The sequence below is a fragment of the Oncorhynchus mykiss genome, unplaced genomic scaffold, assembly GCF_013265735.2.
Source record: "Oncorhynchus mykiss isolate Arlee unplaced genomic scaffold, USDA_OmykA_1.1 un_scaffold_119, whole genome shotgun sequence".
In the NCBI taxonomy this organism is placed as follows: domain Eukaryota; kingdom Metazoa; phylum Chordata; class Actinopteri; order Salmoniformes; family Salmonidae; genus Oncorhynchus; species Oncorhynchus mykiss.
The window spans coordinates 1,114,279-1,141,491 of NW_023493660.1; the positions used below are offsets into that span (position 1 = coordinate 1,114,279).

A 27,213-nucleotide genomic window follows, 5' to 3' on the forward strand; every position below is an offset into this window, starting at 1 on the left:
TTATATAGCTGGATCTACTAGACAGTGTTATATAGCTGGATCTACTAGACAGTGTTATATAGCTGGATCTACTAGACAGTGTTATATAGCTGGATCTACTAGACAGGGTTATATAGCTGGATCTACTAGACAGGGTTATATAGCTGGATCTACTGGATCTACTAGACAGTGTTATATAGCTGGATCTACTAGACAGTGTTATATAGCTGGATCTACTAGACAGTGTTATATAGCTGGATCTACTAGACAGGGTTATATAGCTGGATCTACTGGATCTACTAGACAGTGTTATATAGCTGGATCTACTAGACAGTGTTATATAGCTGGATCTACTAGACAGTGTTATATAGCTGGATCTACTAGACAGTGTTATATAGCTGGATCTACTAGACAGTGTTATATAGCTAGATCTACTAGACAGTGTTATATAGCTGGACCTACTGGATCTTATACAGCTGGATCTACTAGACAGTGTTATATAGCTGGACCTACTGGATCTTATACAGCTGGATCTACTAGACAGTGTTATATAGCTGTATCTACTGGATCTACTAGACAGTGTATTATAGCTGGATCTACTAGATAGTGTTATATAGCTGGACCTACTAGACAGTGTTATATAGCTGGATCTACTAGACAGTGTTACATAGCTGGATCTACTAGACAGTGTTACATAGCTGGATCTACTAGACAGTGTTATATAGCTGGATCTACTGGACCTACTAGACAGTGTTATATAGCTGGATCTACTGGATCTACTAGACATTGTTATATAGCTGGATCTACTAGACAGTGTTATATAGCTGGATCTACTAGACAGTGTTATATAGCTAGCTGGATCTACTAGACAGTGTTATATAGCTGGCTCTACTAGACAGTGTGATATAGCTGGATATACTAGACAGTGTGATATAGCTGGATATACTAGACAGTGTGATATAGCTGGATCTACTAGACAGTGTGATATAGCTGGATCTACTAGACAGTGTGATATAGCTGGATCTACTAGACAGTGTTATATAGCTGGATCTACTAGACAGTGTTATATAGCTGGATCTACTAGACAGGGTTATATAGCTGGATCTACTAGACAGTGTGTTATAGCTGGATCTACTAGACCGTGTTGTATAGCTGGATCTACTAGACAGTGTTATATAGCTGGATCTACTAGACAGTGTTATATAGCTGGATCTACTAGACAGTGTTATATAGCTGGATCTACTAGACATTGTTATATAGCTGGATCTACTGGACCTACTAGACAGTGTTATATAGCTGGATCTACTAGACAGTGTTATATAGCTGGATCTACTAGATTTAATAGACAGTGTTATATTGCTGGATCTACTGGACCTACTGCCCAGACAAAACAGTAGACTGTGGAGAATCACCATGACTATGACTGTGCTTGGCTATGATGAGTTGGCCTAGGCCTACCTGGAAGGCATCAGGGCCATGAACTCCTCTCCTGATGGCCAGTCCTTCAGCCTGTACACCACGGTGTCTCCGTCTTTAGACTTGGGTCTCTCTGAGAGTGGGGGAGAGAACACAGGGGACAACACAGGAGACTTTAGTAAGAGTATAGATAGGGAAAGATGCTTTCCTGTAAACATTGACATAATCAATGCATTGGTATTATAACTAATATACAACAACATACACTGCTTTCTTCAGGAAAATGTCAAGTCCAAGATGGACAAAGGGGGCGTTGTTGGGGCTGTGTTTTCTGGACCTAAGGAAGGCGTTTGATACTGTTAACCATCAGGTTTTCATCACATAATTGTCCAAGTTAAACTTTCCCCCGATGCCTTGAGATGGATGAAATCATACCTTGAAGGCAGAACTCAGTGTGTCAGAGTGAGCAATGAGCTGTCGCCCATTCTTAGCTATGATGTGGGCGTCATCCCCACAGCATGATGCTGCCACCACCATGCTTCACCGTAGGGATGGTGCCATGTTTTCTCCAGACGTGACCCATGGCATTCAGGCCAAGAATTTCAATTTTGGATCCACCAGACCAGAGAATCTTGTTTGTCATGGTCTGAAAGTCCTTGAGGTGCCTTTTTAGAAAACTCCAAGTGGGCTGTCATGTTCCTTTTAATGAGGAGTGGCTACCATCTGGCCACTCTACCATAAAGGCCTGATTGGTGAAGTGCTGCAGAGATGGTTGTCCTTCTGGAAGCTTCTCCCATCTCTACAGAGGAACTCTGGAGCTCTGTCAGAGTGACCATCGGGTTCTTGGTCACCTCCCAGACCAAGGCCCTTCTCCCCCGATTGCTCAGTTTGGCTGGGCAGCCAGGTCTAGGGAGAGTCTTGGTGGTTCCAAACTTCTCCAATTTAAGAATGATGCCACTGTGTTCTTGGGGAACTTCAATGCTGCAGAATCTTTTTTTTTTGGTATCCTACCCCAGATCTGTGCAATGTGTGTCATCCTGTCTCGGAGCTCTACGGACAATTCCTTCAACCTTATGGCCTGGTTTTTGCTCAGACATGCACTGTCAACTGTGGGACCTTATACAGACAGGTGTGTGTGCCTTGCCAAATCATGTCCAATCAATTGAATTTACCACATGTACTGTGGTAAAAACATCAAGGATGATCAATGTAAACAGGATGCACCTGAGCTCAATTTCGAGTCACATAGCAAAGGGTCTGAATACTTACGTAAATAAGTTATATATTTTTTTAATTAGCAACATTTTCTAAAAACCTGTTTTCACTTTGTCATTATGGGGTATTGTGTACAGAATGTGTAATCCAGTTTAGAATAAATCTAACGTAACAAAATGTGTAAATGCACTGTATATCAAGAATGGTCCACTACCCAGAGGACATCAGGCCAACTTGACAACGGTGGGAAGCATTGGATTCAACACTGGCCAGCATCCCTGTGGAACGCTTTCGACACCTTGTAGAGTCCATGCTCCGATGAATTGAGGCTGTTCTGAGGGGAAAAGGGGGTTCAACTCAATATTAGGAAGGTGTTCCTAATGTTTGGTATACTCCGGGTAGACACTTAGTGTTTGGTATACTCCGGGTAGACACTTAGTGTACAAAACATTAAGAACACCTTAATAGAGTTGGACAGGAGCTCTTAATGTTTTGAATACTCAGTGTATATCATCAATATACTTAATTACTAATAATATGAATACTCTATACTATCATTATCAATAACCTGATAAATGATGAAGACTACTCACTGGTGAGGTCCTGGATCAATAACCTGATAAGTGATGAAGGCTACTCACTGGTGAGGTCCTCGAAGCCGTCCCAGAACTCGTTGATTCCAGAGTTCGAGACAAGTCCATCTTTACAGTTCAGCAGGTCTCCCTGATGGTCAGCAAACTCCAGGTTGAAGCTGTCCGCCTTCCACAGAGCTGCATTCAGAGGCTTATGGAGCCCAGTCACCAGGACAGGCTGGAGAAGACAAGACAGTACAGTAGTTGTTGTTATAACGTTGAAATCGTCACATTTTTTACAAAATGAGAAAAAAGAAGAAACCTGCTCTTGATACTCTCTTGGGTAGTGATACTATCACTGCTCTTTAACCTCTCTTGGGTAGTGATACTATCACTGCTCTTTAACCTCTCTTGGGTAGTGATACTATCACTGCTCTTTAACCTCTCTTGGGTAGTGATACTATCACTGCTCTTTAACCTCTCTTGGGTAGTGATACTATCACTGCTCTTTAACCTCTCTTGGGTAGTGATACTATCACTGCTCTTTAACCTCTCTTGGGTAGTGATACTATCACTGCTCTTTAACCTCTCTTGGGTAGTGATACTAGCAGTGATACTATCCAGGGCAGTGATACTAGCCAGTATATACTAGCAGTATTTTCACGTCCGGATGAAAAGCGTGCCCAAAGTAAACTGCCTGTTACTCAGGCCCAGAAGCCAGGATATGCATATAAGTTTCTAAAACTGTTCAAATGATGTCTGTGAGTATAACAGAACTGATATGGCAGGCGAAACCCCGAGGACAAACCATCCCCCCCCCCCCCAAATGTTCAGCTTACCACTGTTTTCAATGGCTGTGACTTTTATGATAAGGCGATATCCTCTCAGTTCGCAGTTCCTAGGGCTTCCACTAGATCTCAACAGTCTTTGGACAGAGTTTCAGGCTGTTTTTTGGAAAAATGAGCCAGAAATACTAGTTTTTCTAGGTGGCTCCCTTTTTGGCTGTAGTGTTTCCAAGCGTGTGGAAGAGAGAGCGTTCTTTGCTATTTTGGTATTTTTCTCCGGTAAAGACAATAACAATTCTCCGTCTTAAATGTTATAGTTTATTTACATATTAAGGTACCTAAGGTTTGATTATAAACGTTGTTTGACTTGTTATTGTTATGTTATTAGTAACGTTTGGGATTCATTTGGTATGCTATGCATTTTGATGGAGGGAAACTGGATGGACTATTGACTGAAGCGCGCCAGCTAAACAAAAGAACAAAAGGACCATTTGTGATGTAACTGGGACCTTTTGGAGTGCCAACAGAAGAAGATCTTCAAAGGTAAGGCATTAATTATACCGCTATTTCTGCCTTTCGTGGCGCACCTGCCTGGTTGAAATATGTTTTTCATGCTGTTGTATGCGGGCCGCTGTCCTCAGATAATCGCATGGTGTGCTTTCGCCGTAAAGCCGGAGGGATTAACAAGAAGTTGCGCTTTATTTTGATGTTTTACACTCGTGATTTTATGAAAGTTAAATATTTATAATTCTGTAGTTTGAATTTCGCGATCTGCAATTTCACCGGATATTGGCCAGGTGGGACAGTTAATAAGCTTTACGTGTCGGCCTCACAGCCTCCGTCAGAGCTTTACGTGTCGGCCTCACAGCCTCCGTCTGAGCTTTACGTGTCGGCCTCACAGCCTCCGTCAGAGCTTTACGTGTCGGCCTCACAGCCTCCGTCAGAGCTTTACGTGTCGGCCTCACAGCCTCCGTCAGAGCTTTACGTGTCGGCCTCACAGCCTTCGTCAGAGCTATCCAGGGCAGTGATACTATCCAGAGTAGTGATACTATCCAGAGTAGTGATACTATCCAGGGCAGTGATAATATCTAGGGCAGTGATACTAGCAGTGATACTATCTAGGGCAGTGATACTAGCCAGGGCAGTGATACTAGCAGTGATACTATCCAGGGCAGTGATACTAGCCAGGGCAGTGATACTAGCCAGGGCAGTGATACTAGCCAGGGCAGTGATAATAGCCAGGGCAGTGATACCATCCAGAGCAGTGATACTATTCAGGGCAATGATACTGGCAGTGATACTAGCCAGAGTAGTGATACTATCCAGAGCAGTGATACTATCCAGGGCAGTGATACTATCCAGGGCAGTGATACTATCCAGAGTAGTGATACTATCCAGAGAAGTTACACTATCCAGGGCAGTGATACTATCCAGGGCAGTGATACTATCCAGGGCAGTAATACTATCCAGGGCAGTGATACTATCCAGAGGAGTTACACTATCCAGGGCAGTGATACTAGCCAGGGCAGTGATACTAGCCAGAGTAATGATACTAGCAGTGATACTATCCAGAGGAGTTACACTATCCAGGGCAGTGATACTAGCCAGGGCAGTGATACTAGCCAGAGTAATCATACTAGCAGTGATACTATCCAGGGCAGTGATACTATCCAGGGCAGTGATACTATCCAGAGCAGTGATACTATCCAGAGTAGTGATACTATCCAGGGCAGTGATACTATTCAGGGCAGTGATACTAGCAGTGATACTAGCCAGAGTAGTGATACTAGCCAGAGTAGTGATACTATCCAGGGCAGTGATACTAGCAGTGATACTAGCCAGGGCAGTGATACTAGCAGTGATACTAGCCAGTGCAGTGATACTAGACAGGGCAGTGATACTAGCCAGGGCAGTGATACTAGCAAGGGCAGTGATACTAGCCAGGGCAGTGATACTAGGACAGGACTGCCGCTCCCTCTCTCTACAGCCCGGTGGTCTCCACCGCCTCTCTCTCTACAGCCCGGTGGTCTCCACCGCCGCTCTCTCTACAAACCGGTAGTCTCCACCGCCGCTCTCTCTACAGCCCGGTGGTCTCCACCGCCGCTCTCTCGCTACAGCCCGGTGGTCTCCACCGCCGCTCTCTCTACAGCCCGGTGGTCTCCACCAGCGCTCTCTCTACAGCCCGGTGGTCTCCACCAGCGCTCTCTCTACAGCCCGGTGGTCTCCACCGCCGCTCTCTCTACAGCCCGGTGGTCTCCACCGCCGCTCTCTCTCTACAGCCCAGTGGTCTCCACCGCCGCTCTCTCTCTACAGCCCGGTGGTCTCCACCGCCGCTCTCTCTCTCTACAGCCCGGTGGTCTCCACCGCCGCTCTCTCTCTCTACAGCCCGGTGGTCTCCACCGCCGCTCTCTCTACAGCCTGGTGGTCTCCACCGCCGCTCTCTCTCTACAGCCCGGTCAGAGACAAAGCAACAACGAATATTGCACACAGTGGTGCAGTAGGACCCAAATATTCACCATGGACTGTATCTCCACTTCTCCACCAACTAAAAGCACTGGAGATGAAGCTAGTGAATGAGGAAACATCTGAAGGGAGGAACTACAGACTGACTGACCTGTCCCTGTCTCCAACACTCTCTGAACAGCTTCCAGTTGCCAGGGTGTCGATGGTCTTTCAGCCAGAGCAGTCTGCGATCATACAACCAGCAGTGGGGGATGTCAGCATGGAGCTGCAGGGCCTTCTCTAGCTGAGGCTTGGGTTCAGGAAGCTCTTCTGTCCCCGTCCCAGGCTTAGGACCTGTCCCCGCCCCAGGGTTAGGACCTGTCCCAGTCCCAGGGTTAGGACCTGTCCCAGTCCCAGGGTTAGAACCTGTCCCAGTCCCAGGGTTAGGACCTGTCCCAGGGTTAGGACCTGTCCCAGTCCCAGGGTTAGGACCTGTCCCAGGGTTAGGACCTGTCCCAGACCCAGGGTTAGGACCTGTCCCAGACCCAGGGTTAGGACCTGTCCCAGTCCCAGGCTGCTTCTTCCTCTCGATCCTCTCCGTCTTCACCTCCCTGTCCTCTGTAGTGGTGGTGGTGGCCTCCAGCTTCAGACTCAGCTTGGCTCCTCGGCTGGCAGGGATTTTGTTCTCCACCACGGACGCGATGATGTCATCCAGGATGTTGGGCATGCTACGGCCGCTCTTCCCCATCTGGAGAGGAGAGATACAGCATCAGGGCATGTGAATCAGTATGTTGAAATAATACCGTGTTATTCCCTCCATACAGCAAGATAATGGTGGACTGGGTGTGTGTCTCTCTGTTCCGGGCCACGTACCTGTGCTGCGGTGGAGTATACAGGAGCGAAGGCCATGCCAGCATCAGTAGAGCCCAGACGTAGTTTACCAGCGGTGGTCGTCAGGAGGTCTCTTAGAGTAGAGCCCTGTTCTGTGATGTTAGACACCAGGCTAGACGCTTTACAGTGGAGAGACTCCAGGCTACTGACCTTCTCCTCCTTGCCCACCTTACCCAGAGGAGACTCCTTGTTTTCTACACCAGAGACAAGACATATCAGTTACAATTCATCATCATCACACCAGTAACAACTAACCTCTAGAGATATCTGGTATTTATCATCATCATCACACCAGTAACAACTAACCTCTAGAGATATCTGGTATTAATCATCATCATCATCACACCAGTAACAACTAACCTCTAGAGATATCTGGTATTTATCATCATCATCACACCAGTAACAACTAACCTCTAGAGATATCTGGTATTTATCATCATCATCATCACACCAGTAACAACTAACCTCTAGAGATATCTGGTATTTATCATCATCATCATCACACCAGTAACAACTAACCTCTAGAGATATCTGGTATTTATCATCATCATCACACCAGTAACAACTAACCTCTAGAGATATCTGGTATTTATCATCATCATCACACCAGTAACAACTAACCCTAAACCCTGAGCCCTAAACAGGAGGGTTGGAACGCTGCTGTAAAACTACAGTCATACTGAGCCCTAAACAGGAGGGTTGGAACGCTGCTGTATAACTACAGTCATACTGAACCCTAAACAGGAGGGTTGGAACGCTGCTGTATAACTGCAGTCATACTGAGCCCTAAACAGGAGGGTTGGAACGCTGCTGTATAACTACAGTCATACTGAGCCCTAAACAGGAGGGTTGGAACGCTGCTGTATAACTACAGTCATACTGAGCCCTAAACAGGAGGGTTGGAACGCTGCTGTATAACTACAGTCATACTGAACCCTAAACAGGAGGGTTGGAACGCTGCTGTATAACTACAGTCATAACGAACCCTAAACAGGAGGGTTGGAACGCTGCTGTATAACTACAGTCATACTGAGCCCTAAACAGGAGGGTTGGAACGCTGCTGTATAACGGCAGTCATACTGAGCCCTAAACAGGAGGGTTGGAACGCTGCTGTATAACTACAGTCATACTGAGCCCTAAACAGGAGGGTTGGAACGCTGCTGTATAACTACAGTCATACTGAACCCTAAACAGGAGGGTTGGAACACTGCTGTATAACTACAGTCATACTGAACCCTAAACAGGAGGTTTGGAACGCTGCTGTATAACTGCAGTCATACTGAGCCCTAAACAGGAGGGTTGGAACGCTGCTGTATAACTGCAGTCATACTGAGCCCTAAACAGGAGGGTTGGAACGCTGCTGTATAACTGCAGTCATGCTGAGCCCTAAACAGGAGGGTTGGAACGCTGCTGTATAACTACAGTCATACTGAGCCCTAAACAGGAGGGTTGGAACGCTGCTGGCAGCCTGACAAGAACACAAACTAGACACACACTTAGAGGAAAGTTCTCAGCGGGCCGGGCTAACAGTCAGATTGACCAGCAGACAGAGTGCGCTACCGTGATGTACCTTTCTTGTCTTCCTGTGACTTCTGTTCAGTCAGGTCAGCCAGGAAGTGGAGAGGACTCTGGGACTCCGGGGGAGTCAGTTTGGAGTCAGAGGAGGTGTCCGAGGCAGGGCTGGAGCCTCCGTTAGTCTCAGCTTTACCCTGGATGGGGTTCAGCTGCCCAGTCTCTGTCTTCACGTTACATAGAGAGATCTTGTTGCTGTGGTTTAACACGTTCTGGAGAACCTGACCAGGAGAGACAGGTCAACAACAACACGTCACAGACTACACAGGTCCACAACAACACATCACAGACTACACAGGTCAACAATAACACGTCACAGACTACACAGGTCAACAACAACACGTCACAGACTACACAGGTCCACAACAACACATCACAGACTACACAGGTCAACAATAACACGTCACAGACTACACAGGTCAACAACAACACGTCACAGACTACACAGGTCAACAATAACACATCACAGACTACACAGGTCAACAATAACACGTCACAGACTACACAGGTCAACAACAACACGTCACAGACTACACAGGTCAACAATAACACGTCACAGACTACACAGGTCCACAACAACACATCACAGACACACTGTTCAACAGACTACACCGAGCTCTAACTAGTCTACATTACTGAGCTAACAGACAGAGCTCTAACTAGTTTACATCACTGAGCTAACAGACAGAGCTCTAACTAGTCTACATTACTGAGCTAACAGACAGAGGTCTAACTAGTCTATATTACTGAGCTAACAGACAGAGGTCTAACTAGTCTATATTACTGAGCTAACAGACAGAGGTCTAACTAGTCTATATTACTGAGCTAACAGACAGAGCTCTAACTAGTCTACATTACTGAGCTAACAGACAGAGCTCTAACTAGTCTACATTACTGAGCTAACAGACAGAGCTCTAACTAGTCTATATTACTGAGCTAACAGACAGAGCTCTAACTAGTCTCCATTACTGAGCTAACAGACAGAGCTCTAACTAGTCTCCATTACTGAGCTAAAAGACAGAGCTCTAACTGTTCTATATTAATGAGCTAACAGACAGAGCTCTAACTAGTCTACATTACTGAGCTAACAGACAGAGCTCTAACTAGTCTACATTACTGAGCTAATAGACAGAGCTCTAACTGGTATATATTACTGAGCTAACAGACAGAGCTCTAACTAGTCTATATTACTGAGCTAACAGACAGAGCTCTAACTAGTCTATATTACTGAGCTAACAGACAGAGCTCTAACTGGTCTATATTACTGAGCTAACAGAGGTCTAACTAGTCTATATTACTGAGCTAACAGACAGAGCTCTAACTAGTCTATATTACTGAGTTAACAGACAGAGCTCTAACTAGTCTATATTACTGAGCTAACAGACAGAGCTCTAACTGGTCTATATTACTGAGCTAACAGAGGTCTAACTAGTCTATATTACTGAGCTAACAGACAGAGCTCTAACTGGTCTATATTACTGAGCTAACAGAGGTCTAACTAGTCTCCATTACTGAGCTAACAGACAGAGCTCTAACTAGTTTATATTACTGAGCTAACAGACAGAGCTCTAACTGGTCTATATTACTGAGCTAACAGAGGTCTAACTAGTCTATATTACTGAGCTAACAGACAGAGCTCTAACTGGTCTATATTACTGAGCTAACAGAGGTCTAACTAGTCTATATTACTGAGCTTACAGACAGAGCTCTAGATTCCAGAGCAGGACAGAGGATGGGTTTGGCAGTACTGGGTTTGGCAGTACTAGATTTGGCAGTACTGGGTTTGGCAGTACTGGGTTTGGCAGTACTGGGTTTGGCAGTACTGGGTTTGGCAGTACTGGGTTTGGGTTTGGCAATACTGGGTTTGGCAGTACTGGGTTTGGCAATACTGGGTTTGGCAATACTGGGGTTGGCAGTACTGGGGTTGGCAGTACTGGGGTTGGCAGTACTGGGGTTGGCAGTACTGGGGTTGGCAGTACTGGGGTTGGCAGTACTGGGGTTGGCAGTACTGGGGTTGGCAGTACTGGAAACCTTGAATGTGCATCCCAAATACCACCTTACTCCCATGTAGTGAATATGGTGCAATAGGGCTCTGGTCAAAAGTAGTGCACTATATAGGGAATATGGTTCTATAGGGCCCTGGTCTATAGTAGTGCACTATATAGGGAATAGGGTTCCATAGAGCTCTGGTCTAAAGTAGTGCACTACATAGGGAATAGGGTTCCATAGAACTCTGGTCTAAAGTAGTGCACTATGTAGGGAATAGGGTGCCATAGGGCCCTGGTCTAAAGTAGTGCACTATGTAGGGAATAGGGTTCCATAGTGCACTACTTTAGACCAGGGCCCTATGTAGGGAATAGGGTTCCACTTGGGAAGCAACAGAAACAGAGCAGCAGCAGTGTATCTCCATACCTGAGAGACTCCGTTGGTAGCAGGCAGCTTGCTGAGTAGAGGGTTGTGTTTCCCAGTACAGACACAGGGAGACCTGATGCTGTACTTCTCCCTGAACAGATGCATGGCGCTCACCACCTCTGTCAGAACTGCACAACAGACCACTGGTCATTAGTACACACTTCTGTCAGCATGTTAGACCTACACGGTGTTACTGTCAGAGGAGAACAATGTAATGGAGTCCTGTCTTGTGTTTTACTTTAACTCTGTGTTGTAATGGAGTCCTGTCTTGAGTTGTAGTTTAAGTCTGTGTTGTAATGGAGTCCTGTCTTGAGTTGTACTTTAACTCTGTGTTGTAATGGAGTCCTGTCTTGAGTTGTACTTTAACTCTGTGTTGTAATGGAGTCCTGTCTTGTAGTTTAACTCTGTGTTGTAATGGAGTCCTGTCTTGTGTTTTACTTTAACTCTGTGTTGTAATGGAGTCCTGTCTTGTGTTTTACTTTAACTCTGTGTTGTAATGGAGTCTTGTCTTGAGTTGTACTTTAACTCTGTGTTGTAATGGAGTCCTGTCTTGTCTTTTAGTTTAACTCTGTGTTGTAATGGAGTCCTGTCTTGTAGTTTAACTCTGTGTTGTAATGGAGTCCTGTCTTGAGTTGTAGTTTAACTCTGTGTTGTAATGGAGTCCTGTCTTGTACTTTAACTCTGTGTTGTAATGGAGTCCTGTCTTGAGTTGTAGTTTAACTCTGTGTTGTAATGGAGTCCTGTCTTGAGTTGTAGTTTAACTCTGTGTTGTAATGGAGTCCTGTCTTGAGTTGTAGTTTAACTCTGTGTTGTAATGGAGTCCTGTCTTGTCTTTTAGTTTAACTCTGTGTTGTAATGGAGTCCTGTCTTGTAGTTTAACTCTGTGTTGTAATGGAGTCCTGTCTTGTCTTGTAGTTTAACTCTGTGTTGTAATGGAGTCCTGTCTTGTAGTTTAACTCTGTGTTGTAATGGAGTCCTGTCTTGTAGTTTAACTCTGTGTTGTAATGGAGTCCTGTCTTGTAGTTTAACTCTGTTGTAATGGAGTCCTGTTTTGTGTTGTACTTTCCTAACTGAATAATGAAAGCTATTCCAGCCCAGGCTGAGGTCCAGACAGAGAGAGAGGAACAGAAATCATTGGTTCCTACCAGTTCCTGGGATAATCTGTGTTGGCATCAAGTACTTGTGACCATGCTGCTGTCCCTTGACACACTTCAGCCAGGCGTACAGCTCTTTGTCTGGAGGAACAACAAAACACACATTACTAACCAACAAACCCTGTCAGGTCTCCATGGAAACCCCGTCTGGCTGCTTCCCAAACGCTACTCTAGTCCCTTTATAGTGCACTACTTTGACCAGGGCTCTGTGGGTGTTGGAGTGGTCCACTATGAAGGGAATAGGGTCCCATTTGGGTCTCAGACACTACATGGGAACAGACCATGTTGATGTTCCACCCCTCTCTCAGGAGTTTACAGGTTCAACTGGAGAATTAGGATGAATCCTCTGCTGCTGCTTCTCAACATGGGGAATCATATCAACTAGAACAACACTGTTAATGCTAATAACACACTGTCTGCTGTAGGAGCTGTGATGGATGGGGTTTCACACTCTAGGAGCTGTGATGGATGGGGTTTCACACTCTAGGAGCTGTGATGGATGGGGTTTCACACTCTAGGAGCTGTGATGGATGGGGTTTCACACTCTAGGAGCTGTGATGGATGGGGTTTCACACTCTCTAGGAGCTGTGATGGATGGGGTTTCACACTCTCTAGGAGCTGTGATGGATGGGGTTTCACACTCTTTAGGAGCTGTGATGGATGGGGTTTCACACTCTCTAGGAGCTGTGATGGATGGGGTTTCACACTCTGTAGGAGCTGTGATGGATGGGGTTTCACACTCTGTAGGAGCTGTGATGGATGGGGTTCCACACTCTGTAGGAGCTGTGATGGATGGGGTTTCACACTCTGTAGGAGCTGTGATGGATGGGGTTTCACACTCTCTAGGAGCTGTGATGGATGGGGTTTCACACTCTCTAGGAGCTGTGATGGATGGGGTTTCACACTCTCTAGGAGCTGTGATGGATGGGGTTTCACACTCTGTAGGAGCTGTGATGGATGGGGTTTCACACTCTGTAGGAGCTGTGATGGATGGGGTTTCACACTCTCTAGGAGCTGTGATGGATGGGGTTTCACACTCTCTAGGAGCTGTGATGGATGGGGTTTCACACTCTCTAGGAGCTGTGATGGATGGGGTTTCACACTCTGTAGGAGCTGTGATGGATGGGGTTTCACACTCTCTAGGAGCTGTGATGGATGGGGTTTCACACTCTCTAGGAGCTGTGATGGATGGGGTTTCACACTCTTTAGGAGCTGTGATGGATGGGGTTTCACACTCTAGGAGCTGTGATGGATGGGGTTTCACACTCTGTAGGAGCTGTGATGGATGGGGTTTCACACTCTGTAGGAGCTGTGATGGATGGGGTTCCACACTCTGTAGGAGCTGTGATGGATGGGGTTTCACACTCTGTAGGAGCTGTGATGGATGGGGTTTCACACTCTCTAGGAGCTGTGATGGATGGGGTTTCACACTCTCTAGGAGCTGTGATGGATGGGGTTTCACACTCTGTAGGAGCTGTGATGGATGGGGTTTCACACTCTGTAGGAGCTGTGATGGATGGGGTTTCACACTCTCTAGGAGCTGTGATGGATGGGGTTTCACACTCTCTAGGAGCTGTGATGGATGGGGTTTCACACTCTCTAGGAGCTGTGATGGATGGGGTTTCACACTCTGTAGGAGCTGTGATGGATGGGGTTTCACACTCTCTAGGAGCTGTGATGGATGGGGTTTCACACTCTCTAGGAGCTGTGATGGATGGGGTTTCACACTCTGTAGGAGCTGTGATGGATGGGGTTTCACACTCTGTAGGAGCTGTGATGGATGGGGTTTCACACTCTGTAGGAGCTGTGATGGATGGGGTTTCACACTCTCTAGGAGCTGTGATGGATGGGGTTTCACACTCTGTAGGAGCTGGAGGGTTGCCGCCCAGACAGACAGAGGGAGTCATGTTTATTTCACCTGTTGAGGTAATAAAATATGTTTCCCATGCCAATAAAGCCCTTTGAATTGGAGACAGAGACACAGAGAGACAGAGACAGAAGCACACAGTCAGTCCCCTACCACTACTATAGCAGGTAGTAGTGGGCAGGCTGGGTACAGCAGATATGACATGTCTGTCTGTCGTCATGGTGATTTACATCTGCCCAGGGCCCTGTGACCAACCATCAGAACTACGACACAATGTCTGTCTCAACCACCTTGGATAGAGAGGAGAGAGAGAGAGAGAAGAAGGAGAGGGGGAGAGGGAGGAGAGAGAGGGGGAGAAGGAGAGAGAGGGGGAGAAGAAGGAGAGAGAGGGGGAGAAGAAGGAGAGAGAGGGGGAGAAGGAGGAGAGAGAGGGGGAGAGGGAGGAGAGAGAGGGGGAGAGGGAGGAGAGAGAGGAGAGAGAGAGAGAGGAGAGAGAGGGGGAGAGGGAGGAGAGAGAGAGAGGAGAGAGAGAGCGAGAGAGAGAGAGAGGGAGGAAGGAGAGAGAGGGAGAGAGGGAGGAAGGAGAGAGAGGGAGAGAGGGAGGAAGGAGAGAGAGGGAGGAGAGGGGGAGAGGGAGAGGAAGGAGAGAGGGAGGAGAGGGGGGGAGAGGGAGGAGGGATAGGGAGGAGAGAGGGGGAGGAGAGGAGGAGGAGAGGGGGAGAGGGAGGAGAGAGGGGGAGGAGAGAGAGGGGGAGAGGCAGGGGGAGGGGGAAAGAGGGAGGAGAGAGAGAGGGAGGGGGAAAGAGGAGAGAGGGGGAGAGGGATGAGAGAGGGAGGGGGAGAGGGAGGGGGAGAGAGGGAGGGGGAGAGAGGGAGGGGGAGAGAGGGAGGGGGAGAGGGAGGAGAGAGGGAGGGGGAGAGGGAGGGGGAGAGAGGGAGGGAGGGGGAAAGAGGAGAGAGGGGGAGAGGGAGGAGAGAGGGAGGGGGAGAGAGTGAGGGGGAGAGGGAGGGGGAGAGAGTGAGGGGGAGAGGGAGGGGGAGAGAGGGAGGGGGAGAGAGGGAGGGGGAGAGGGAGGGGGAGAGGGAGGGGGAGAGGGAGGGGGAGAGAGGGAGGGGGAGAGAGGGAGGGGGAGAGAGGGAGGGGGAGAGAGGGAGGGGGAGAGGGAGGGGGAGAGGGAGAGTGAGCGGGAGAGGGAGGGGGAGAGTGAGAGTAAGCGGGAGAGGGAGGGGGAGGAGAGAGGGAGCGGGAGAGGGAGGGGGAGAGGGAGCGGGAGAGGGAGGGGGAGAGGGAGGGAGGGAGGGAAACCTGTATCCTCTACTTGTCTATGGTGGAAAAGAAGAGGTTTTAAAATGTTAACATCCTAAATGTTGACTGACCTTTGGAGGTCTTCCTCTCCTTTGCCTTGTAACAGTCCAGACAAACCACGAAGCCACATTTGTGGCAGACCCAGTGAATATTAAACAAGGTGGCTTCACACGCGTCACACATCTCCCGGACCCCTCTCACAGCCCTCTTCCAGGCCATCTTGGCTGCAGGGCAAAGCACACACAAACAGGGAGGATGAAGACAACAAGACAGGCAGAGGACAGCAGAGCACCTCCAGGCAGACTGGTTCCTTCATGCAGAATACTTTATAGACTAGTCTGGCCTCAGAGGGCTCTAACATTGGTACAATAACACCCACAATAAAACATTTAGTTGTTCTACAGTTCAGGATGGTTTGACCTGTTAAAACACACAGATACTAGTTTGAGGTTTGACCCCAGCTTTCTACAGGAACACTAAGACTAACGGAGAGAATGTCTCTGTGCTCCTCTGTCTTTCAGACTAACAGAGATAATGTCTCTGTGCTCTTCTGCCTTTCAGAATAACAGAGAGAATGTCTCTGTGCTCTTCTGCCTTTCAGACTAACAGAGAGAATATCTCTGTGCTCCTCTGTCTTTCAGACTAACAGAGAGAATGTCTCTGTGCTCCTCTGTCTTTCAGACTAACAGAGAATGTCTCTGTGCTCCTCTGTCTTTCAGACTAACAGTGAGAATGTCTCTGTGCTCCTCTGTCTTTCAGACTAACGGAGAGAATGTCTCTGTGCTCTTCTGCCTTTCAGACTAACAGAGAGAATGTCTCTGTGCTCTTCTGCCTTTCAGACTAAGAGAGAGAATGTCTCTGTGCTCCTCTGCCTTTCAGACTAACGGAGATAATGTCTCTGTGCTCCTCTGTCTTTCAGACTAACAGTGAGAATGTCTCTGTGCTCCTCTGTCTTTCAGACTAACGGAGAGAATGTCTCTGTGCTCTTCTGCCTTTCAGACTAACAGAGAGAATGTCTCTGTGCTCTTCTGCCTTTCAGACTAACGGAGAGAATGTCTCTGTGCTCTTCTGCCTTTCAGACTAACAGAGAGAATGTCTCTGTGCTCTTCTGCCTTTCAGACTAAGAGAGAGAATGTCTCTGTGCTCCTCTGCCTTTCAGACTAACAACAACACTTCTCTGTGCTCCTCTGCCTTTCAGATTAACAACAGCACTTCTCTGCCTTTCAGAATAACAACAACACTTCTCTTCTTCTGCCTTTCAGATGAACAACACTTATTTTTGCTCCTCTGCCTTTCAGATTAACAACACTTATTTTTGCTCCTCTGCCTTTCAGATTAACACTTATTTTTGCTCCTCTGCCTTTCAGATTAACAACAACACTTCTCTGTGCTCCTCTGCCTTTCAGATTAACAACACTTATTTTTGCTCCTCTGCCTTTCAGATTAACAACAACACTTCTCTGTACTCCTCTGTCTTTTAGATTAACAACACTTCTCTGCGCTCCTCTGCCTTTCAGATTAACAACAACACTTCTCTGCGCTCCTCTGCCTTTCAGATTAACAACAACACTTCTCTGCGCTCCTCTGTCTTTCAGACTAACAACAACACTTCTCTGTGCTCCTCTGCCTTTCAGACTAACAACAACACTTCTCTGTGCTCCTCTGCCTTTCAGACTAACAACAACACTTCTCTGTGCTCCTCTGCCTTTCAGACTAACAACAACACTTCTCTGTGCTCTCCATACCATCTTTTTTGATCCATGTAGCAGCAGTGTTCTCAGTGGTGACCATCTGACAGAACTGGTCTCCTATATATGAGAGGATGTACTTGGAGGAGTCTGGGTCCAACTCATTCTCCTCGTATACATCAGGAGCCCAGAGGGACAGAGCCTCCTCATCAAACTGATCTGGAGTGGAGAAGCCGTCCACACGGATCACTCCATTCTTACTGTAGGACAGGCTGGAGAGAAGAGGGAGAGAGAACAGGTTAATGAGAGGCGCAGACACACGGACAGGCTGGAGAGAAGAGGGAGAGAGAACAGGTTAATGAGAGGCGCAGACACACAGACAGGCTGGAGAGAAGAGGGAGAGAGAACAGGTTAATGAGAGGCGCAGACACACAGACAGGCTGGAGAGAAGAGGGAGAGAGAACAGGTTAATGAGAGGCACAGACACACAGACAGGCTGGAGAGAAGAGGGAGAGAGAACAGGTTAATGAGAGGCGCAGACACACAGACAGGCTGGAGAAGAGGGAGAGAGAACAGGTTAATGAGAGGCGCAGACACACAGACAGGCTGGAGAGAAAAGGGAGAGAGAACATGTTAATGAGAGGCGCAGACACACAGACAGGCTGGAGAGAAGAGGGAGAGAGAACAGGTTAATGAGAGGCGCAGACACACAGACAGGCTGGAGAGAAGAGGGAGAGAGAACAGGTTAATGAGAGGCGCAGACACACAGACAGGCTGGAGAGAAGAAGGAGAGAGAACAGGTTAATGAGAGGCGCAGACACACATACAGGCTGGAGAGAAGAGGGAGAGAGAACAGGTTAATGAGAGGCGCAGACACACAGACAGGCTGGAGAGAAGAGGGAGAGAGAACAGGTTAATGAGAGGCTCAGACACACAGACAGGCTGGAGAGAAGAGGGAGAGAGAACAGGTTAATGAGAGGCGCAGACACACACTAGATAATTAGAGTGTTGCTCCTCCCTGTCAGAAGGCAACACCATAATGACAGAATAAAGAACCACTGGCTCCCTAGAACCATCACTAACCCAGAACCATCCATAACCCTAGAACCGGAACCAACACCAACCCTGGAACCATCCCTAACCCTAGAACCAACACCAACCCTAGAACCAACACCAACCCTAGAACCAACACCAACCCTAGAACCGGAACCAACACCAACCCTAGAACCGGAACCAACACCAACCCTAGAACCGGAACCAACACCAACCCTAGAACCGGAACCAACACCAACCCTAGAACCGGTACCAACACCAACCCTGGAACCAAGACCAACCCTAGAACCATCACTGACCATAGAACTGGAACCAAAACAAACCCTGGAACAAACACCAACCCTAGAACCAACACTAGAACCAACACCAACACCAACCCTGGAACCGACACCAAAACCAACCCTGGAACCGACACCAAAACCAACCCTGGAACCGACACCAAAACCAACCCTAGAACCAACACCAAAACAAACCCTAGAACCAACACCAACCCCAGAACCAACACTAACCCCAGAACCAACACCAACCCCAGAACCAACACCAACCCCAGAACCAACACCAACCCTAGAACCAACACCAACCCCAGAACCAACACCAACCCCAGAACCAACACCAACCCCAGAACCAACACTAACCCTAGAACCAACCCCAGAACCAACACCAACCCCAGAACCAACACCAACCCCAGAACCAACACTAACCCTAGAACCAACACCAACCCTAGAACCAACACCAACCCTAGAACCAACACCAACCCTAGAACCAACACCAACCCCAGAACCAACACTAACCCTAGAACCAACACTAACCCTAGAACCAACACTAACCCTAGAACCAACACCAACCCCAGAACCAACACTAACCCTAGAACCAACACTAACCCCAGAACCAACACCAACCCCAGAACCAACACTAACCCCAGAACCAACACTAACCCTAGAACCAACACTAACCCTAGAACCAACACTAACCCCAGAACCAACACTAACCCCAGAACCAACACTAACCCTAGAACCAACACTAACCCTAGAACCAACACCAACCCCAGAACCAACACCAACCCTAGAACCAACACTAACCCTAGAACCAACACTAACCCTAGAACCAACACTAACCCTAGAACCAAAACAAGCCTCAGAAGGAGCAGTAAATGTGGATTGTCCTACAACCTGATTACTGAGGATTACATGGATTGACATATTTGTTAACGGGAGGTTGCTATCAACTTTGCTTTGTCTGATAAACAGGCTCCACTCTAGTCTCCACTGTCTATCTGGCCAACAGGCTACACTCTAGTCTCTACTGGTTATCTGGCCAACAGGCTCCACTCTAGTCTCCACTGGCTATCTGGCCAACAGACTACAGTCTAGTCTCCACTGGTTATCTGGCCAACAGACTACACTCTAGTCTCCGCTGGATATCTGGCCAACAGGCTCCACTCTAGTCTCCACTGGCTATCTGGCCAACAGGCTACAGTCTAGTCTCCACTGGCTACCTGGTCAACAGGCTCCACTCTAGTCTCCGCTGGCTATCTGGCCAACAGGCTACAGTCTAGTCTCCACTGGCTATCTGGCCAACAGGCTCCACTCTAGACTCCACTGGCTATCTGGCCAACAGGCTCCACTCTAGACTCCACTAGCTATCTGGCCAACAGGCTACAGTCTAGTCTCCACTGGCTATCTGGTCAACAGGCTACAGTCTAGTCTCCGCTGGCTATCTGGTCAACAGGCTCCACTCTAGTCTCCACTGGCTATCTGGCCAACAGGCTCCACTCTAGACTCCACTGGCTATCTGGCCAACAGACTACAGTCTCCACTGTCTATCTGGCCAACAGGCTCCACTCTAGTCTCCGCTGGCTATCTGGCCAACAGGCTACAGTCTAGTCTCCACTGGCTATCTGGCCAACAGGCTACAGTCTAGTCTCCACTGGCTATCTGGCCAACAGGCTCCACTCTAGTCTCCGCTGGCTATCTGGCCAACAGGCTCCACTCTAGTCTCCACTGGCTATCTGGCCAACAGACTACACTCTAGTCTCCACTGGCTATCTGGCCAACAGGCTACAGTCTAGTCTCCACTGGCTACCTGGTCAACAGGCTACAGTCTAGTCTCCGCTGGCTACCTGGTCAACAGGCTACAGTCTAGTCTCCACTGGCTATCTGGCCAACAGGCTCCACTCTAGTCTCCGCTGGCTATCTGGCCAACAGGCTCCACTCTAGTCGTAGTGGTACTCTTTTCTACTCTTTTCCTTTCAGCAGGTTAATACAGGAACATAACAGATGGACTGACTGAGGAAGGGTTCACTGACAGACAATAACAGATGGACTGACTGAGGAAGGGTTCACTGAGACAATAACAGATGGACTGACTGAGGAAGGGTTCACTGAGACAATAACAGATGGACTGACTGAGGAAGGGTTCACTGACAGACAATAACAGATGGACTGACTGAGGAAGGGTTCACTGAGACAATAACAGATGGACTGACTGAGGAAGGGTTCACTGAGACAATAACAGATGGACTGACTGAGGAAGGGTTCACTGAGACAATAACAGATGGACTGACTGAGGAAGGGTTCACTGACAGACAATAACAGATGGACTGACTGAGGAAGGGTTCACTGACAGACAATAACAGATGGACTGACTGAGGAAGGGTTCACTGAGACAATAACAGATGGACTGACTGACTGACTGAGGAAGGGTTCACTGAGACAATAACAGATAGATTGTTGGAGAACGTATACAATTACCTAAATAATCGGACCAGTTAATCAGACACTAGACAAAACGAGACTGAATCAGCCAATCAGACTCACCGGCGGAAGTAGTAGAAGCGGCAGAAGACAGGGGAATGAGCCGGCTGCTCCCCCTTCTTGCTGCGAACAACACGACACTCCCGACACTTCTGCAGGTTGGGTCCAATCTCGGAGCACGAGTCATCCTGCAGGAACGACTCCCCCGTCTGCTTCAGCTTCTTCACCTTCCTCCAGTCCTTCAGCACAGAGCGGGGGATACCATCTGGTACCGGAGGGGACAGAGAGACGGTTACTATGATATGTAATACAGAGACATGATCAGTCCTTCAGCACAGAGCGGGGGATACCATCTGGTACCGGAGGGGACAGAGAGACGGTTACTATGATATGTAATACAGAGACATGATCAGTCCTTCAGCACAGAGCGGGGGATACCATCTGGTACTGGAGGGGACATAAATAGTGAACAGGATGTATGCAGCCCTAGGTACTGTAGCTAGAGGTCTTATGTATTTCTCTACACCAGAGTTGAGCTCAGTTCAATTTCAACTCATTATGGATTAAAAGATGATCATAAAAACGTAACGTTGTGACTATAACTACTGTTCCCTGACGGGCCACCCCCAGGTTGTAAGGGTAGGTAACAACACATCTGCCAAGCTGATCCTCAACACGGGGGCCCCTCAGGGGTGTGTACTTAGTCCCCTCCTGTACGCCCTGTTCACTCATGACTGCACGGCCAGGCACAACAAGAACCTTGAGGCTTGAATTCATTCCTTCATTTCAGTACCGCTCTTCACCGAGCCCAGAACCAGGCGACGCAGGTGTTGTACCTGGTTACCCTCCTTCAGGGAACAGTAAGTAGTAAGTCATAACGTTCTGTTCCTTTTCTGTCATTTCAACACAACTATGGGGAACAAGAATTGCGCCCCAAGCCGGACCAAGCGAATACTAAATGTAATGTTGGGGTGGTGCTGGAAATGGTATGTTGGTGTGGTGCTGGTGATGGTGTTGGTGCTAGTGATGATATGTTGGTGTTGGGTGGTGCTGGCAATGATATGTTGGGGTGGTGCTGGAGAATTGTTGGTGTTGGGGTGGAGCTGGAGATGATATGTTGGTGTTGGTGATGATATGTTGGTGTTGGGGTGGTGATGATATGTTGGTGTTGGGGTGGAGATGATATGTTGGTGTTGGGGTGGAGATGATATGTTGGTGTTGGGGTGGAGATGATATGTTGGTGTTGGGGTGGAGATGATATGTTGGTGTTGGGGTGGAGATGATATGTTGGTGTTGGGGTGGAGATGATATGTCGGTGTTGGGGTGGAGATGATATGTCGGTGTTGGGGTGGAGATGATATGTTGGTGTTGGTGTGATATGTTGGTGTTGGGGTGGTGATGATATGTTGGTGTTGGGGTGGAGATGATATGTTGGTGTTGGGGTGGAGATGATATGTTGGTGTTGGTGTGATATGTTGGTGTTGGGGTGGAGATGATATGTTGGTGTTGGGGTGGAGATGATATGTTGGTGTTGGGGTGGAGATGATATGTTGGTGTTGGGATGGTGATGATACGTTGGTGTTGGGATGGTGATGATATGTTGGTGTTGGGGTGGTGATGATATGTTGGTGTTGGGGTGGTGATAATATGTTGGTGTTGGGGTGGAGATGATATGTTGGTGTTGGGGTGGAGATGATATGTTGGTGTTGGGGTGGAGATGATATGTTGGTGTTGGGGTGGAGATGATATGTTGGTGTTGGGGTGGAGATGATATGTTGGTGTTGGGGTGGAGATGATATGTTGGTGTTGGGGTGGAGATGATATGTCGGTGTTGGGGTGGAGATGATATGTCGGTGTTGGGGTGGTGCTGGTGAGGGTGAATCTGAAGTTGAAACATTTTGAAATGTCCCTTTAATGCTAGACTTACTGTTGCTGGACAGTTTCAGCTTGGTCTTCTCCCTGGCGCTCCTAAAGATCCCGTTGGGTTTCAGCTCATCCTCATCTTTCTCTCCGTCTCCTCTCCTCCTGCGCATGTCGTTCTGTTTCTTCTTGTAGGTGGGTTTGGGCTGCCTCTTCGCCCTCTGCTCCTGCTTGCTGCTCTCGCTGGCGTCAGAGTCCTCTCCGCTCTCTGAGGCCGAGTCGTGGTCGTACACCCTCTTGCTCCCACGCCGCGTATTCCTGTCCTCAGCGGCCATCTTGTCCTCCTGACCTTTGACCTCTTCTATCTTCATCTCCACATCACTGGAGGTAGAGGCAATCAGAGTGACGGTGCAAGGCTTGATCATCTCCATCTCAGACACAGAGGGGCTCACAGCCTTCGACACAGAGGGGCTCACAGTGGTGGTAACAGCCTTCGACACAGAGGGGCTCACAGTGGTGGTAACAGCCTTTGACACAGAGGGGCTCACAGTGGTGGTAACAGACATGGACACAGAGGGGCTCACAGTGGTGGTAACAACCTTCGACACAGAGGGGCTCACAGTGGTGGTAACAGCCTTCGACACAGAGGGGCTCACAGTGGTGGTAACAGCCTTCGACACAGAGGGGCTCACAGTGGTGGTAACAGCCTTCGACACAGAGGGGCTCACAGTGGTGGTAACAGCCTTCGACACAGAGGGGCTCACAGTGGTGGTAACAGACTTGGACACAGAGGGGCTCACAGTGGTGGTAACAGACTTGGACACAGAGGGGCTCACAGTGGTGGTAACAGCCTTGGACACAGAGGGGCTCACAGTGGTGGTAACAGCCTTGGACACAGAGGGGCTCACAGTGGTGGTAACAGACTTGGACACAGAGGGGCTCACAGTGGTGGTAACAGACTTGGACACAGAGGGGCTCACAGTGGTGGTAACAGACTTGGACACAGAGGGGCTCACAGTGGTGGTAACAGACTTATCAGCCTCCTCTGTTTTCATCATAGTGTTTATGTTCCTGTCCTCCTCTGAGTGTCTGGTGAGCCAGGCCTTCTTCAGCTTGTGGTAGTTGGGTTGAGACTGGCTCTGGTTCATCTGGGCTGGCTGGCCATTGGGGAGGGGGCCAGGGCTGGGGCTAGCTCCTGCTTGATATGGTCCTGGGCTTGCTGTGGTTCTGTGGTTCTGGACTGAGGCCGAGGCAAGGGGAGGTGGAGGGGAGATGTGAAGAGCTTTACTGTTAGATGGCTCAATCAGGCTCTCGGGACCACTACCACTGGAGCTGCTGCTAGGACCTCTGGATTGCTGGGCTGCTGCCAACGCTGCCTTGTGCTTCTTCAGATGGATAAAGCTCCCATAGTAGGACTGGCTGGGGTTGGGAGAGGCCTGGGTGCTGCTGGCCAGGCTGGGCCCGGGGTGCAGGTTGGGGGATGAGGTTCTGGAGGAGCTCCCCTCCTGTTGCTGGAGCTCGGCCCTTGGTTCTAACCCAGGCCCTGAGTGGAAGGCCCTGCCCCGAGGGCCACAGCTCTCTGTCCTGCTAGCGCTGGAGGTGTTGGGCCCACAGTAGGTTCTCTCTTGTCTTCTACTCAGCCCACCGTAGGGAGCCATGTTGGAGACTGCCCTAGTCACATCACTACTCCTATTGCACACAGAGTTGGCAGCAGCCGAGACGGAGACTGGAAAGGTTCCCTGAGACTGGGACACTCTCATAAAGTTGTTATTGTACTGCTGCACGCAAACAGCCTCCTCCAAGTTAGTGTTTGGCAGGATCACCTTCCCTCCAGACTCCCTGTCTCTCTCATAGGCCAGTTTCAGACAGACTGTCTGAGGCCTGCCGCCTGGGAACATCCTCCCCGTCAGAGAGTCCTTGGCCGAGGAAGAGGTCTTGGCGCCTGGCGAGCCGTCGTACTTTATACACGTAGAGGGACGGACGATAACAGACGCCGTGGTGGCCCCAGGCTTCCTGCCGGGGCTCCTCTCAGAATGCCATCCCAGCTTGTCGTGGCTCTGAGAGTCGCCGGCTCGCCACACCTCGGATGAGTTCATCGCTGCCCCGCCCTTACACACGGCGCTGACCTCCCGTAGCTCGGGCAGAAGGGTGGGCGGTTTCTGTTGCTCAGACACCTTAATGGCCGAGCTGACTGGCTGGATGGGGGTCAGGGTGGGTGGAGACAAACGGCCGTAGCCCACCTCCTTCCTGTCCAGTGTCTGCTGGATAGGAGGGTGGAACACGGGGGCACGGTGCAGTGCTGGCATACACCTTAGTTGGGCTTGGGTCTGACAGTGGGTTCGGGTCTGGCTCTGGGTCTGACAGTGGGTTCGGGTCTGACTCTGGGTCTGGCTCTGGGTCTGACAGTGGGTTCGGGTCTGGCTCTGACTGGAGGAAGGCGAGAGGTCTGGACTAACAGGGCTGACTATGGTACTGAGACGATACCTCTGCATGTTGGATAGGCTTACCTGCTGGTTCAGCTGCTCTGATATCTTCCCTAGCAGACCCTCCCCATCAGCCTGGTGTTTGATGAGAGGAGGGGGTTTGGACAGGGACTTGGAGCTGAACGCTGCCCCTCCTCCCAGAGAGAGACTAGAGGCTGCTGCAGACTCCTGCTCCCTGCTCACCTTGTCAAAGTATGAGTTGAGCTCTTTAGAGGGGTAGAGACGCGGTGGCTCGTTGACCACACTGTTGGACAGGGTAGTGAAGTAGTTACTGGGGGGGAGACTGTGCTGGGACTGCTGTTTAAACTGATACAGGTCTACAGCAGGGGGCTCCGTTTCCTTCTCCTGGTGGGGGCGCTGGGGGTGGGGCAGGGAGGGGAGCGAGGGGATCCGGGGGTAGGGGTGGGGCAGGGAGGGGAGCGAGGGGATCCGGGGGTAGGGGTTAGGCTCCCTGTCGGTCTCACTGGAGCGGATCTTAGCGGTGAAGGGGGCCACCTCAATGCTCTCCTGGAGGATCCGTCTGTTCTCCTCCTTATACTTACTGGCCCGGTCCCTCTGCCCTGCTTCCTGTTGTTGCTGCTGGGCCATCCTCTGCTGCTGTTGTTTATTACAGGCCTCCAGGTAGAGCTGGTGCAGGTGACTGTCCTTCCCGGTCGGGGTTCTGCTGCGGTCCTGCTCCTGCTTCAGGTGGGCCAGAGTGATGGTTCTGATGGGATCCACAAAACCCTTCAAATCCCTGAGGAGAGAAATAAAAAACATTAAACTACAGACCAGACAGGAAGTCATAGGTTACATCTCAAATGGTACACTATTCCCACACAGAGCTCTGGTCAACAGTAGTGCTCTATATAAGGAATAGGGCTCTGGTCAACTGTAGTGTTCTATATAGGGAATAGGGCTCTGGTCAACAGTAGTGTTCTATATAGGGAATAGGGCTCTGGTCAACAGTAGTGTTCTATATAGGGAATAGGGCTCTGGTCAACAGTAGTGTTCTATATAGGGAATAGGGCTCTGGTCAACAGTAGTGTTCTATATAGGGAATAGGGCTCTGGTCAACAGTAGTGTTCTATATAGGGAATAGGGCTCTGGTCAACAGTAGTGTTCTATATAGGGAATAGGGCTCTGGTCAACAGTAGTAGACAGAACAGCCCTCAGAAGGAATAACCAGGACATGATGTTTAATAGCAGAACAGCCCTCAGTAGGAATAACTAGGACATGGTGTATAATAGCAGAACAGCCCTCAGTAGGAATAACTAGGACATGGTGTATAATAGCAGAACAGCCCTCAGTAGGAATAACTAGGACATGGTGTATAACAGCAGAACAGCCATCAGTAGGAATAACTAGGACATGGTGTATAACAGCAGAACAGCCCTCAGTAGGAATAACTAGGACATGGTGTATAACAGCAGAACAGCCCTCAGTAGGAATAACTAGGACATGGTGTATAACAGCAGACAGAACAGCCCTCAGTAGGAATAACTAGGACATGGTGTATAACAGCAGAACAGCCCTCAGTAGGAATAACTAGGACCTGGTGTATAACAGCAGAACAGCCCTCAGTAGGAATAACTAGGGCATGGTGTATAACAGCAGAACAGCCCTCAGTAGGAATAACTAGGACATGGTGTATAACAGCAGAACAGCCCTCAGTAGGAATAACTAGGACCTGGTGTATAACAGCAGAACTGCCCTCAGTAGGAATAACTAGGACCTGGTGTATAACAGCAGAACAGCCCTCAGTAGGAATAACTAGGACATGGT

General features: G+C 49.0%; 1 protein-coding gene across 11 annotated transcripts in view; it reads right to left on the reverse strand.

Moving 5' to 3' along the window:
- Positions 1-27,213, reverse strand: part of LOC110517734 (probable JmjC domain-containing histone demethylation protein 2C) — a 225,697-nt gene that overhangs the window by 24,721 nt on the left and 173,763 nt on the right. For 5 of the 11 annotated variants that reach the window (XM_036972063.1, XM_036972060.1, XM_036972061.1 and 2 more), the window contains exons 10-20: positions 23,033-26,184; positions 21,169-21,370; positions 17,357-17,571; positions 15,683-15,835; positions 12,430-12,519; positions 11,285-11,412; positions 8,871-9,093; positions 7,283-7,494; positions 6,582-7,157; positions 3,252-3,420; positions 1,438-1,528 (exon numbers count right to left, since the gene is read on the reverse strand). In XM_036972063.1, coding sequence (XP_036827958.1) covers positions 1,438-1,528; positions 3,252-3,420; positions 6,582-7,157; positions 7,283-7,494; positions 8,871-9,093; positions 11,285-11,412; positions 12,430-12,519; positions 15,683-15,835; positions 17,357-17,571; positions 21,169-21,370; positions 23,033-26,184 — 5,211 coding nt within the window. The remainder of the gene's footprint in view (positions 1-1,437; positions 1,529-3,251; positions 3,421-6,581; positions 7,158-7,282; positions 7,495-8,870; positions 9,094-11,284; positions 11,413-12,429; positions 12,520-15,682; positions 15,836-17,356; positions 17,572-21,168; positions 21,371-23,032; positions 26,185-27,213) is intronic. The other 6 variants (XM_036972064.1, XM_036972068.1, XM_036972069.1 and 3 more) reach the window with 6 other exon arrangements.